The following is a 15000-nucleotide window of genomic DNA, read 5'->3' on the forward strand; positions in this document are numbered from 1 at the left end:
CGGTCTTAATGCTGTGTGTTTGTGTGTGTGTTGTTGTGCTGTTGTTCTTCAGGGAAGAGGACTCCGCCATGGTGTTCATGTCCAGCGAGCTCGGCGAACACTCCATCACCACCCGAGACATCGACGTCAACGAGAACACCGTCGTCCAGTTCCAGGTGAAGCTCGTTCCCCTCCGAACACTCTCACAGTCGCGCTGACCCTCTCGTTATCCTAGTCCAGATCAGCAGTACAGGGTTAGCTCAGCCTAAACTGGAGAAGGTGTCCGGTGTATCGCACATGACGGTCCTGCTTCAGTCTAATCCAGTCTGAGATGCTTATAGAACCACTCCTCCTACAATAGTGCGGGTTTGGATCTGCAGTATGAACGAGTCCAATAAAGCCCCCCCCCCAAACTACCCCCCCATTCCCCCCCGTGCCCTTCTGTGAGTCAGACCTGCATACTCTGCACACTGCTGTGTGTATCGTCCGGCGACTGGCAGCCGTTGTGCTCTATGTTGAGGAGCATCTGTCTGAGCATTGGCTGGACAGGAGTGTGTGTGTGTGCGTGTGCGTGTGTGTGTGTGTGTGTGTGTGTGTGTTGTCTCTGCATCAGACACTGGTGTTATGGACGGATGTGCTTTATTAGACCTGTTTCAGACTGCTGATATAAACGGCTGAGGGTCTCACACACACACACACACACACACACACACACACACACACACACACACACACACACACACACACACACCCTTATGCCTGGAGTGTGTGTAAATGATGGCATGATGCTGATTGTTGTGTGAACGCACCCTGTCCTGTGACCCCTGCTGTAGATTAACGTGGGCTGCACCGCCGAGAGCTCCTCGCTGAACCCCGTGCGTCTGGAGTTTTCTCGAGATTTCGGAGCGTCGTGGCAGCTGCTGGTCCCGCTGTGTGCCGGCGGGCCGAGACTGAGCTCTCTGTGCTCCACTCAGCTGCACCCGGCCAGCGTGTACTACCCCGGCACCAGCCCGCGCTGGAGGAGGGAGAGCATACCGCTGGGCACACTGCGGCTCTGTGGGTGAGTGAGCGAGCGAGCGTGTGTGTGTGTGTGTGTGTGTGTGTGTTTGTCTGCTGATGTGTTTCTGTGCTCCACAGCTCCGTCAGGTTCCGCTGGTACCAGGGCTTTTTTTCGAGTGGTGCAGCTCCGCCCACCTGGGCTCTGGACAGTGTGTACATCGGGCCGCAGTGCCCGGGCATGTGCAGCGGGCGCGGTGTGTGTGTTCAGGGCACTCACTGTGACTGTGACCCGGGATACTCCGGTCCAGACTGCTCCATCGCAGATCTGCCCAATCCAGACTTCCTGAAGGAGGATTTTGAAGGTGTGTGTGTGTGTGTGTGTGTTGGAGCAACATCTTCAGTCATGATAGTCATGATATCTGCACAGTGGCAGTATGACTGTATAGTAGCTGCTTGGCAGAATATGATCTGTATTCAGCACACTTCATCATAGTTCTCCTGGTGTGACTGTGTGTCAGGATCGGTTCTGGAGTCGGAGCACTTCCGGCTGATGAGTGGAGGGAAGCCGTCCAGGAAGTGCGGCATCACCACCAGCGGGAACCACCTGTTCTTCAGCGAGGACGGCCTGCGCATGCTGGAGACAGTGGACCTGGACCTGTCCAACGCTCGGTACAGCAGACCCCCCCAAACACACACACACACACACACACATACACACATACACACATACACACACACACACACACACACACACTCTCTGCAGGAGAAGCGCATGTTCAGTATGTGTGTGTGTGTGTGTGTGTGCAGGTTTATCCAGTTCTTCCTGCGGCTGGGCTGTGGGAAGGCGGCCCCGGACCCGCGCTCTCAGCCGGTGCTGCTGCAGTTCTCGGTGGACGCGGGCCTGACCTGGGCTCTCCTGCAGGAGTTCCTGTACAGCAACAGCAGTAACCAGGCTCACCTGGTGGCCCTGGAGATCCCGCTGAGAGCGCGCACACCTGCGACACGCCTGCGGTGGTGGCAGCCGTCTGAGAGCGGACACTTCCACAGCCCCTGGGTCATCGATAAAGTATGACCACACACAAACACAAGGAACACTTTACACGCGTGTGGAGGTGTGTGTCTGTATTGACATGAGCTCTGTGTGTGTGTGTGTGTGTGTGTGTGTGTGTGTGTGTGTGTGTGTGTGTGCAGCTGGTGGTGGGGGGCAGTGCCAGTGGCTGGGGGCCGCTAGAGGATGATTTCTCCTCCACAGACGGCCGCTCCTGGCTGCTGCACCCGGGCGGCACGCGCATGCCAGTGTGTGGATCTGACGGCGCTGCGTTCGCGTTCATCGAGAAGTCCAACACTCGCTACGGCGTCACCACCGACATCAGCCTGGGGCCCGACGCCTTCATACAGTTCGACTTCTCCGCATCCTGCTCCGTCACATCCTCCTGCTACAGTATGTGTGTGTGTGTGTGTGTGTGCTGACAGTGTGTGCTGACAGTGTGTGTGTGTGTGTGTGCTGACAGCATGTTCTGGCGTGTGTGTGTGCAGCGGTGGAGCTGGAGTACTCTCTGGATCTGGGTCTATCATGGCAGCCGCTGGTCAGGGATTGTCTTCCTGCGAGCGCCGACTGCTCCTCATACACACTGCAGCGGCTGCTGGTGTCCGACACCTACAACAAGTGGGGCAGAGTTACTCTACCCATACCACACTACGCCAGGTAAACACACACACACACACACACACACCTGCTCAAGGGAAACACAGAGCTGTGCTAACCAGACACGGTGAGCTGAGGCACGTTTACACCAGTGTGTGAGGGTTAAAGCACAGAGGTGTTGAGGGTAATCCGGTTCCGGTTCCACACTCCAGCATCAGCTCCTGAGTGCTTTGAGGACACTGGCGACTGCAGCGGTGGACCGCTCTGCCTTTCTCTTCCCCGAGTGTTGAAGACAGAGATCAGATGAAGCGAACACATGATCGAGCTCCTCCAGTGTGTCCCGGTTCGCTCTGATGGACCACCGTACGCTCAAACATGCTGTCTGTCACGGGGAGACTGTGACTAGCACAGATGTCCAGTAACAGAAGTCGCTCAGACTGATGTCGGCGCCCACAGGGGTGTCAGTCCTCAGACCGCACGGCTCACAGGGTCATTCAGACACTCAGACACACACCTGTAACCGCTTGAGCACTCTTCTGTCCTGTCCGGTGTTTTCCAGCTCTGGGTGGGTTCTGCATCATGATGTTCAGCAGGGTTTGTAGATTATGATCCAACACACAGAACCCTCATCGAGAGAAGCAAAGCGGCCCGCTGTGTTTGGCTGTGCTGCCGAGACGTGTGTTATCATGTGTTCAGACCAGTGTAGTAATGACAGCAGAACTGAACCTCCTGCTGCTGTTTCAGGTCCTCGGCCACGCGGTTCCGCTGGTTCCAGCCTGCACCCTTCGATAAGCAGCAGACCTGGGCTCTGGATAACCTGTACATCGGGGACGCCTGCGCAGACATGTGCTCAGGCCGCGGACGCTGCAGACGGGGCGCCTGTGTGTAAGTCTGTGTGTGTGTGTGTGTGTGTGTGTGCATATATGTCCGCTGCTGACGCTCTCCTCCTGCAGGTGTGACCCCGGCTGGTCTGGTGACTCCTGTGAGCAGCCGCTGGTGTCTCTGCCCGTGCAGCTGAAGGACAGTTTCAGCCGAGCGCCGGCGCTCACACACTGGCAGCTGCTGACCGGGGGGAAGATCAGCAGTGTGTGCGGCGCGGTGGCGTCCGGGTCAGCGCTGCACTTCAGCGGGGTAAACCTCTCCAACACACTCACACCGGTTCATATTGAGCATACACACATTAATATTGAGAAGAACCGTGGGCTAGAGCGCTGGAGATCGCAGCTGGTGTTCGTCTCAGGCTTCAGCTGATTCTTCATTCTGTGTTTATGAGTTTCCTGCACCGCCGGCCTCCGCTCTCTGAGGATCCGCAGCTCAGCAGACATCAATATCAGCCTCACCAGAGCGTGAAGTCTGCCTGCGGAGAGTTCCCAGAGTCACATTCAGAAAGAGGAGCGTGATCCGGTCAGTGCAGTGACGTCTGTGTGTGTGTGTGTGTGTGTGTGTGTGTGTCCAGAGCTGCTCTCGTCAGCTGGTGACGGTGGAGCTGAACCTGACCAGCGCTGAGTTCATCCAGTTCTACTTCATGTACGGCTGCATGGAGGCTCCGAGCGCCCGCAGCCAGAGCGTCCTGCTGGAGTTCAGTGTGAACGCAGGCGTGAGCTGGAGCCTGCTGACCGAGATCTTCTACAACCACTACAGCAAGCCGGAGTGAGTGTCTGCACACCACTGAGGGAGAATACTGACAACTGAGATCAACTCATCCACACTGACACAGACACACGACAACAGAGAGAGCTCTCCTGATTTACTGCAGACTCCATACATGTACACTGATCCTCACACGCTGCACAGACCTTTACAGCATGCGGAGAGAGGAATCAGAGTCACTCGTGACAGGACAGATTTATCATTGGCCGATTACAGAGAGCGCAGATCAGTCTGACGATGAGTGAAGTGTATTCACAGCCTAATTTGGAGAGGATCATGTGCTTACGATTGACCACGTTTGGCCCCGCATTAGCAAACACATGATCTACCAATCAGAAGAATCCAATCACACATTAATAGACGGATCTCCTCATATAGACAGATCACATTAACATTACCATTAACCATCTTCATCTTGAAGAATCCTCCTGTTCTCGCTGACTCTTGTCCCTCGTTCCTAGCTTCAACAGAGGAGCTCTCGAGATCTGCCTGAGCTCAGACTCTCCTCACACATGACCTAGCAGTAGGGAGCCCCGGCTCCAGGTTCCTCCGCGCTCAGGGCTGTCTCTGGCACAGCCTGCCAAACACACCGTCACTGTGGCTCATCAGCTGAGTGTGAACTCTTGAGTAGTGTTAGCTAGACTGGAGAGCTGTAGGGTCAGAGAACCTCAGCCGTGTTGAAGCCCACGTCAGTAAACACTGCAGTACTGTACAGGAAATGCGGTGGTGTTTACAAAGCATGCTGTAGTAAAGTGTGTGTGTGTGTGCGTGTGTGTGTGTTCTGCAGGTTTGTGAATGTGCTGCTGCCCCCTGCTGCACGCGTGGTGGGAGTGTGTGTGCGCTGGTGGCAGCCGCAGCATGACGGCGCCGAGCGCAGCGACTGGGCTCTGGATAATGTGCTGATCTCCGGCTCCGACACACACACACACATCTCCGACACCTTTGGAGGAGCGGCAGTGCCCAGCCACGAGCGAACGCCCGCTGACGGCACACACACACACACACGACTCAGCGGCTCATCTGCACTCCACGAGGACACCATCGGTAGGGCAACACACACACAAACACACACATACACACACACACACACACACTGATGCGGTGGTCCTGTGTTTCAGTGAGCGAGCACTGGCTGTTTTCTGAGGACTGCTCCATCAAACACTTCTGCGGGTCTCCCGACGGCGTGATGGTGTGTGGGAGCAGTGACGGGCAGGAGGTGTACGCCGTCACACACGACATCATTCCTGCTAAAGGCTGGGTCATGCAGTTCAAGGTGAGCCATCGCAAGTGTGTGTGTGTGTGTGTGTATGTACAGCAGGAAACTGGGGAAACCTGTGGAATGTCCCCACAATTCACAAAACGTGTGTGTGTGTGTGTGTGTGTGTGTGTGTGTGTGTCAGATTGCGGTGGGCTGCAGTGTGCTGGAGAAGCCCGAGGAGCGGCAGGTTCATGTCCAGTACTCGGTGAACTTCGGCGTGAGCTGGAAGTATCTGGTGCCTCAGTGTTTGCCTGCAGACGCTCGCTGTGGCGGCGCCGTGTCACAACCCTCCGCATTCTTCCCTGCAGACGACTGGAGGAGAGCAGTGTACCCTCTGCCCGACAACCTCGCAGACACGTGAGACACACACACACACACACACACACACACTCAGCACAGTCATCAATATTCCACAATACCCGGGTTCATGTTTTCACTCAATAATTCAGAAATCCATAAATATATTGCCTGTGTGTGCACATTTGCCGCTCAGGGAATCGCACAGTCAGCTATGGCGTGTGTGTGTGTGTGTGTGTGTGTGTGTGTGTGTGTGTGTGTGTGTGTGTGTGTGTGTGGTGTTCCCGCAGGACGGTGCGCTTCCGCTTCTATCAGAGGCACTCAGACACACAGTGGGCCGTGGAGAACTTCTACATCGGGCCGGCCTGTGATGGGCACTGCGGTGGGCACGGAGACTGTCTCGAGCAGCAGTGTGTGTGTGACCCGGGCTACAGCGGCGCTCAGTGCTACGCCAGCGGACCGCTACAGGTAAAGCAGAGCGCCGTCTGCCCGTGCGACACACACTCATCAGCTGTGCTCGTGACCATCTGCCCACGTGACACACACTCATCAGCTGTTCTGTTTCCAGCAGGCGTCCCTGAAGGAGCGCTTCGACTGGGATGGGGCCCGCGGGCCGCACTGGCAGCTGCTGGAGGGCGGGCAGCCCTGTGCCCACTGCAGGGTACTGGTGGAGGGAACAGCACTGTACTTCAGCGGAGCCGGAGCCAGACAGGCCGTCACCACCGATCTGGACCTGAGAGGGGCAAAGTAAACACACAACCTTTATTTCTGTGTCCTGCCACACACACACACACTCACACACACACACACACATACGCGCACACACACACACACACGCGCACACACACACACGCGCACACACAAACACACACACACGCTCACACACACACACACACACACGCTCACACACACACACGCACACACACACACACGCACACACACACACAAACACACACACACGCGCACACACACACACACACACACATGCACACACACACACACACGCGCACACACACGCACGCACACACGTACACACACACACACATACACACACACACACGCACACACACGCACACACACACACAGGTTTGGGTCAGCTAGTATCTCTGGGGCCCCCAAAAGTGTGTAGGTTTTAGAATTGTCCCAGTTCCACCCCAGTTAGCGGGTCCCTGTTAACGGTGTGTTGGAGTGTCTGACAGCAGTGTGTGTGTGTGTGTGTGTGTGTGTGTGTGCAGGTTTGTGGAGTACTGGGCCAGAATTGGCAGTGAGGAGAACATGACCGTGTGCCACCGGCCGGCCTGCCGCAGAGAGAGTGTGCTGCTGGACTACTCTGTGGATGGAGGTACGACACACACACACACACACACACACACACACACACACACACACACACACACACACACACACACACACACACACACACACACACACCGTCAGAGGCATATAAACCCATGGTTTTCTCCCTTAGGTGTGTCCTGGACGCTGCTGCATGAGATGGACTACCTGAAGTATGCTTCTGTGCGCCGAGACTACATCGAGCTGCCGGAGCGGGCGCTGACCAACAGTACCCGCCTGCGCTGGTGGCAGCCGTTCGCCCTGAGTGCCGGCCTGGTCCGATCAGCTGCGGAGCGTGCACAGTGGGCTCTCGACAACATCCAGGTGGGCGGATCCGACATCAACCCCAGCATGCTGCTGGACACCTTCGACGACGGTCAGTGTCTGCGGGACCCTGGGGAAACCTGTGTGAATGTGATTCAGACGAGTGTTGCAGAGCGTCAGTACTGTTGTGTTTCCTCCAGAAGGAGTCTCTCATGAGGAGAGCTGGAGCTTCTACCCTAATGCCGTCCGCACCGCCGGCTTCTGCGGGAACCCGTCCTTCCACCTGTACTGGCCCAACAAGAACCAGGACGGCTCACACAACATCCTGGCCACCCGTGAGCTCATCGTCCAGCCTGGGTACATCCTGCAGTTCAAGGTGTGAGCAGATATTCAGTATCATTCAGTACACACACGCACACACACACACACACACACACACACACACACACACACACACACACACAGTGACGCTGCTCTTTGCTCACCTCAGATTGTGGTTGGCTGTGAGGCAGACAGGTGTGATGACCATCATTCAGTACTTCTGCAGTACAGGAAGGATGCCAGGTGAGTACAGACGACAGGTGTGTGTGTGTGTGTGTGCGTGTGTGTGTGTGTGTGTCCACTTGCGTGTGTTGTTGTGACACATAAGCTATAAGATTGGGTTCCTCCGCAGGTCGGATGTGTGGCAGCTGGTTCAGTCTGCCTGTCTGCCGTCCTCCATCAATAACGTGGGCTGCTCACCATTCCAGTTCCACGAGTCCACCATCTACAGTCCAGTCAACAGCTCCGCCTGGACCAGGGTCACCATCCAGCTGCCGGACCACGTGTCCTCTGGGTACAGCTCACTCACGGCCCTTTATTAATGATATCTCGTGGAGACTGCAGGGTCACTGAGATCTGCTTGTTCTGTGGGTCGTGCTGAAGGCGTTACGCTTGTGTGTCCGCAGAGCGACTCAGTTCCGCTGGATCCAGATGGAGGCTCCAGGCGAGCGCTACAGCTGGGCTGTGGACCAGGTCTACATCGGGGAGGCGTGCGCCGGACTGTGCAGTGGGCACGGGTACTGCACCAGCGGGCCCGTCTGCATCTGTGACGAGGGACACCACGGTGAGCATCTCCTGCAGCTCTGAGTATTGCAGGAATTGACCGTGTTTTTAAGGTTCATCATAACTCTGCTGCTCCTTCTTTAAAACTCTTCATCAGTATAAAAACTCTCAATGATGCGCTCGAGGGCAAGAGGGGAGTGTATCTTCCCACACGTAAAACCTGATTTAGACCTCAGTCTTCTTTCTCCTATGCTTTATAACAGCAGTGTTTGTGTTCAGGTGATGACTGCTCCTTGTCCAGCACTGATCTGCCCAGCTCCATCAAGGATAACTTTGAGTCAGGCTGGGTGTCGGAGGAGAGCTGGAGCCTGGTGCAGGGTGGCGGGGTGGGCAGCGGCTGCGGGCAGCTCTCTCCTCATGCCCACGGAGACTCGCTGTACTTCAGCGGCTGCAGGATTCGGCAGGCCGTCACCAAAGCTCTGGATCTGACTCGTGCCAGGTAATCAGGGCTAAGTCCGTGTTCTTCTTTCTCAGAGTCCTAAACCGCCGCCTGACCTGCGTCCTCTGCTCTGCTCTGTCCTCAGCAAGATCATGTTCGTGCTGCAGATCGGCAGCGTCTCTCAGACCGACAGCTGTAACACTGCGCTAGATCAGCCGGACGCCGTGGACCGAGCCGTGCTCCTGCAGTACAGCGTCAATAACGGCGTCAGCTGGCACGTGATCGCGCAGCACCAGCCCAAAGACTTCATCAAAGCCCAGAGAGTGTCCTACAACATCCCGCTGTGAGTTTACACACATTTATCCCTGCCCTTAAGACAGTGAATGCTTGTCTGGAAGGAGGAGATGTTTATTGTATTTAGCAGAGAGCCCTTGGCATCTTCCGGACTGAGACAGCAGGTGAACTGTGTTACAATACTCAAACATGACCTTCAGGAGAACTGGGACCCTCCAGTGTTTACCTTGTGAGCCAGTGTTACCAGTGTCCGCTCTTCACCTTGTGAATGTTGTCCTGAGCAACAGAGCGCTGCTTCTCCAGCCCTCACGCTCTACAGATATTCCCACATCTCCGTTCTTCATCAAGGAGTCTTTAAGTGCCCTTAATTAAACAAGAGTCCTCCACCTTAACTGAAGAACCATAGTGTTAGGACTGAATGAATGTCTGAATGACCTGTGGACTGCTGTCCTGGTCTCCGTCATTACTGAACAGCAGGTAACGTGTGTGTTGTGTGTGCTGCAGTGAGGCGCGGGTCCGAGGCGTTCAGCTGCGGTGGTGGCAGCCGCGTCACGAGGGCACAGGCCACGACCAGTGGGCACTGGACCATGTGGAAGTCATTCTGTGAGTACTCCTGCCTACAGACACCGTATCACAGCTGTGTTTTCTCATTCCTCCATACATCTGTAAGGTCTCACAGCAGAACCAGCATAGCATAAAACTGGCAGATAATAGTTTAATACCAATCAAGGCCAAGCTGAAACAGGACTGACAGCGCTTAAGCGTCGTTCATCATTAATATCATAGTTTCTACACCGTGCTGCACTATCCTGCACACACACACACACACACACACACACACACACACAGTTTCTACACACAGGTCTGCCCCGTCCCGCTCTCTCTCTTGTCCTCACACTGCTCTCTCTCTCTCTCTCTCTCTCCTCCGTCTCCCCGTCTGCCCTCCACATCTCCTCTTCATCCTCTGCTTCTCCTCCTCCTCCTGTGTGTGTGTGTGTGTGCACTGCTGGTTTGCTCCCTGTATCCCCCTGTTCTCCTGCACTGCCTGTTGCTCAGGTCAGGGTTCCTGCACCCTCAGACCCTCAGCAGCATCAGCCCTGTCCCGCATCTTATAACCTGTCCTCTCTTCTGTCTTCTGCTCCCTTTGGCATGGCTGTAGCGCCAGGTAAGTGCTTCGCTGTTCCCTGCCTCTGGCCTTCCCTCACCTCATCGAGCTGTTGTGTGTGTGTGTGTGTGTGTGTGTGTCGCTGTAGACTTCATCCCCACAGTGGAAAACATGATGGAAACAACACATGGTCACGATCATTCAGGCAAACACAGCACAGTTTATTGTCAGACCTGTTGGGTTTCCCGCAGGTGTTATAAGCACATTTCAGTCTAATCTGGAGGGAATAATGCCCTGTGTGTGTGTGTGTGTGTGTGTGTGTGTGTTGTTTCCATCAGTGATTTCCCTGTCTCATACACATCTAACATGAAGACTTTAGCCTGACCCAGCTGGAGGTTCATGTCTCCTGAGGCAGAGCTATCGTTGCATTAAATCTCTTGATCAAGTGTCAGTGAATTACACAGCTGATGAAGTGCCGTCTCTGATGTATGATGCTAAACTCCTCCTCTGTCATTCCCGAATGGCTGGAATGAAAACACGTGGTGCATCATAGCGTAACTTCACGCTGGTAATGAGGGAAAAGGCTTGTGTATGACCTGCAGAAAGGTTTTGTGCTGAACAGTGGATCCAGCACAGTAGTGTTGTCGTCATCCTGCAGTGTCCTGTCATATTATTTGGACAAGCGCCGCTCAGCACATGTGTTTAAATGGGCCAGTCTGATGTGGAGTATTTGTTTGCATGCTCACTCGGCGCCGCTGGTCCCGTAGTGTTAATGGTGTGTGTGTGTCCATGAGCTGTTGCTAACCGTGTGTGTGTGTGTGTGTGGTGGCTGTATCTCCACTAGTCCAGAGACTGACAGATAAGCAGCGCTCGCTCTCACCGGTCCTCCACCCTCATCACCGCTCCATCTCCACCACCCTCCTGTCCCTCATGCTTTGCAGACGCCCCTCCTGATCCTGGCTCATTGGTTCCCACCTGGCGGACAGAAGAGGCAATGACAGGCTAAGCAATAGCGACTCTCACAGTCTTTTCCTTCATTGGTTACTCATTGATTTGACACTGTATGTCTCCTCCTCCTCCTCACAACCTCTCACTGTTCTTCCGTTTGGACTCTCGATTCTTTCCATTCGTCAGTCTTTCCTCGAGCTCCGACCTCAAGCACTACTATCTCTGTCTTTGGCAAACACAAAAGCATCGAGGTGCACTAGCTCCACGTGATGCCGTGATGACAGTGTTTGAGGTTATGAGTGAACGGCCGAGGTGAACTGTAGTAGTGTGTGTACTCCTACAGAAGGCTAGTAGAGAGAGCTTGCACACACCAGAGAGGTCTGCGCTCATGTTTTTAACACAGTGTCCCACACCTCTGTCTGCCTCCATTCACAGCACACGCAAACAGAACTACATGATGAGCTACTCCAGACAGACGGGTCTGCACCACTACTACAGCCGGAAGAGGCGGGCGCTGCGGCAGAGAAGCTAAAGGAACGAAGATCCCGCCGCCGCCGCCATCACACACATCACTCTGCTGGCTACAGTCTGCTTTCCCTGATGAGAAAACACCCCGTCAGGTCACTTCCGTCAGCTTCTGGCCATTCTCTCTCATCCGAACGATACATTGGACCATATAGTCCCATTCCCAGCCAATCAATGCCTTCCCAGAGCAGTGTGATGGGAAAGACCAGCTCCTCAACGTGGCGATTTTTGTACACTATCTTATGAACTGTTGGGTTTCCTGATTCTGTTTACTGTACTGTTGTTTGCATTCTCCTGATGTGAACTACTGCGAAGCTCTCCCGACTCACCTCACCTTCTACCACACTGTGAAGTTATCCCGATGGTTATGATGATCTTTACTCGCGCTGATGTAGATGCAGAGAGGGAAACTGAAGACGACTGATGCCCAAACGCTTTGGTGGATGAAGATATGACGATGTATTTTGCTGTTGTGTGTCTGTGGGTTTGTTTTGTGATGCATTGATTGTGGTGTTCAAATCATTTGTTAGTTTTATACTAACTGCTCTCTTTCGGGCTTTGACCGTACTCCTCTGTGTAATAAAGCACTGCGAGAGGTCGGCCTCGGAGAGGAAAGAGGAAATCAAGCAGAGAAGGAAAAGAAAGAGTGTTTAAACAGAGAGACTAACATGTTTTGTTGTTGTTGATAAATCACTTTTTTATATATCATGGTTCCTTAAGAATATTTATGGTGAATGGTTCTCCACTAAACCTATTTAAAATACACTGTGTACAAATATCTTTGTTTTCTTTCTAGTTTGTTTGTTTGTTTGGGTTGTTTTTAGGTCAGATTATTGGTTGCGATCCTCCCCGTCATCATCAGTGTCCTCCAGTTGTGCTGTTAGACATTCCCTCATATTCGCTCTTACTTTGATTACCTGTCAGTGGTGTTTATGATGTTCCCTTCTCCCTTACTTGGTGTAGCTCTCCAATATAGCAAGTTCTTGTGTGCATATATGTGTGTATATATATGCAGGGATCCATCAGCCTTATAAAAATAAAGAACTGTCCAAACCTCCCGAGGAACTGTTTATTTCTCAGCATATTAATTGATGGTGGTCTGATGTTAATAAGGTTCAGTACTTAAGGTGATGTGTCCACATGTAAAGCAAATCAGAGGATAACGCCATGTTAGTTGTGCCATGCAAACTGTGTGTGTATTTTCTCAGCAAAACACAAGAATTCAAACCAATAATTGCAATATGCTGTTTTAAGGTGCAAAATAAATAAGTGTAAGTCCAGGAGGGGCTGATTAACACACATGCCCAGCAGCGCTGGATTGACCACACCGTTTCCTAATCAGAGAACTAATATTAGCATTGAGCATCGCCTTTTCCTTCTTTATGTTTCAAGTGTCACACATCTTGTTATTTTTGATACGTATGCTCTTATTTTGAAGTGGACAGGCATTATCTGTGGGGTGAGTCAGTGTTTCTCAACCATGTTCCTGGAGGCGCACCAGCACTGTGTGTTTAGGATGTTCCCTTCTGTCTGTCCCACACACATTACTGATCATTCCGTCTCTGCTCATGATCTGAATCAGGTGTGTTTGTTGATGGAGACCTAATGATGTGCAGTGCTGGTGCTGCTCCAGAACGTGGTTGAGAAACACTGGTAATTCAGGGAGAAATGTCTAAAGTAAGCACTGCTAGTAGGAGCTGTCCACAACTCTACAAACAATTACTAAACCAAATCCCTGTGATGCAGACATGATTTGAACACGCAACCTTCTGATCTGGAGTCAGACACGAGACCGGCTACCAGTTTTAAGGGAACCTGAACTCCCTCTGATGAGCTGAATCTCCTACACAATCTGAAATGCAGTCATTGATCTTTATTCCACTTCTCCATCTGCAGAGAGAGAGAGAGAGAGAGAGAGAGAGAGAGAGAGAGAGCTGTCCACACTAACACTATACAGAAGAGTTGACTATTACAGCCTCAGATGTAAAATATGAGTGTCTGTTGTGACGAGTGTTCTTTCCATCATTCACGATAGCATAGTTTAATAACATAAACCACAGTGTGCCTTGCCTAGTTTAGACGTTCATGTAAAACATGTAAGGGACCTGGTGTCAGATCCACCCCTATATTAAACTGCAGAAGTTATTCCTGGTCTTCAGTAATTCTGCAGGCTGACCTGTGGTTTGCTGGAGGGGGAGCGTCCAGTGCTGGTGTTCATCAAGTCCTCTCGCAGCAGCATTTTTCATTTTGAGGGAGTTTCAGCGCTGAGCCTCAGACATTCACAGGGTTTAACAGGAGCAGAAGCAGAAAAGGATCCACAACACAAGGACATTCAGTCCTCCAAGATGAAGAACCCAGGACATGCAGTTCTGCTGTCAGTGTTCCTCTGTCAGATTTACATCACCTCAGCACAGGTGAGTGACATTCATCACGGGAATGAAGATAATTAAATGTGATGTGCTGCATTAGTGTTTAACCTGTGGCCTGAGAAAGGGCAGCGGATAGAGATGACGGGTGTATTCTCCAACACAGTGGACAGATCTGTCTCATGTAGGAAAGATATTAAATTCAATAGCATGAAACAGAAAATCCCCCCAATAGTATCGTGTTCAGATGAAGGCCGTCAGTGCTGTTATAATGTAGATTAAGAAAGAGTTTACTGTGTTCAATACTGTGTAATCATGTTGATCTTTAAGCCGCAGAGCTGGGTCATGCTGGTTCTGTTCGGTTATAAATATGCTAAAGTGAGCCCCGTAATGTCTAGCTGACTGAAACAGGCGTGTATAAGCGTGGGCACAGAGCAGATGGAGTGTAGGAGACTGAAGCTCACTGTGTGACTGCTGCTCTTGAATATCTGTAATGCCAGCGCTGCTCCACACAGCCGCTCTATTCAGAAGGACTGCACGGATAAACAGAGGAATGTTTTGATGTGTCCTTAAAGAGAACCCTGTTAAAGAGAACATCAACAGCTTCTGTTACCGCCCTCCACCCTCCGCCGCTCTCTCCTTTTACCAAACGTTTTTCCAGGAAGATCAAATGTTTATCCAGCTTTCAGAAGTCTTGAAGATAAAAACCTGAAACGGCGTGCCCGTCCCCCAGAAACAGCCAATCAGAGGAAGAGAAGGTCTTACATCACATTATGATGAGTTCACAGTGATTATCAATATAACATACACTGATGATGTGTGTGTGTGCGCGCGTGTGTGTGTGTGTGTGTG

At 52.6% G+C, this 15000-nt stretch overlaps 2 protein-coding genes across 13 annotated transcripts in view; both read left to right on the forward strand.

Annotated features, from left to right (window-relative positions):
* Positions 1-12839, forward strand: part of reln (reelin) — a 74524-nt gene extending 61685 nt beyond the window's left edge. The window contains exons 40-65 of one of the 12 annotated variants that reach the window (XR_012393559.1): positions 53-155; positions 813-1039; positions 1117-1340; positions 1497-1647; positions 1786-2044; positions 2170-2419; positions 2515-2683; positions 3368-3508; positions 3577-3754; positions 4080-4273; positions 5061-5317; positions 5392-5546; positions 5674-5888; positions 6119-6296; positions 6397-6575; positions 7064-7170; positions 7297-7539; positions 7628-7803; positions 7918-7991; positions 8101-8262; positions 8375-8532; positions 8751-8970; positions 9056-9253; positions 9709-9807; positions 11154-11300; positions 11693-12839. Coding sequence is in view for 9 of the 12 variants with exons in the window: in XM_073928795.1 (XP_073784896.1) it covers positions 53-155; positions 813-1039; positions 1117-1340; positions 1497-1647; positions 1786-2044; positions 2170-2419; positions 2515-2683; positions 3368-3508; positions 3577-3754; positions 4080-4273; positions 5061-5317; positions 5392-5546; positions 5674-5888; positions 6119-6296; positions 6397-6575; positions 7064-7170; positions 7297-7539; positions 7628-7803; positions 7918-7991; positions 8101-8262; positions 8375-8532; positions 8751-8970; positions 9056-9253; positions 9709-9807; positions 10261-10363 (4420 nt within the window). In the remaining 3 variants the exon portion in view is untranslated. 12 annotated transcript variants of the gene reach the window in all.
* Positions 12840-12860: 21 nt separating this feature from the next.
* Positions 12861-15000, forward strand: part of LOC100330861 (fibulin-7) — a 6723-nt gene continuing 4583 nt past the window's right edge. Inside the window, exon 1 of the mRNA XM_002665430.8 lies at positions 12861-14196. Within this exon, the coding sequence (XP_002665476.3) occupies positions 14128-14196 (69 nt within the window). The 5' untranslated portion in view covers positions 12861-14127. The remainder of the gene's footprint in view (positions 14197-15000) is intronic.

The sequence above is a fragment of the Danio rerio genome, chromosome 18 (assembly GCF_049306965.1).
Source record: "Danio rerio strain Tuebingen ecotype United States chromosome 18, GRCz12tu, whole genome shotgun sequence".
Classification (NCBI taxonomy): Eukaryota; Metazoa; Chordata; class Actinopteri; order Cypriniformes; family Danionidae; genus Danio; species Danio rerio.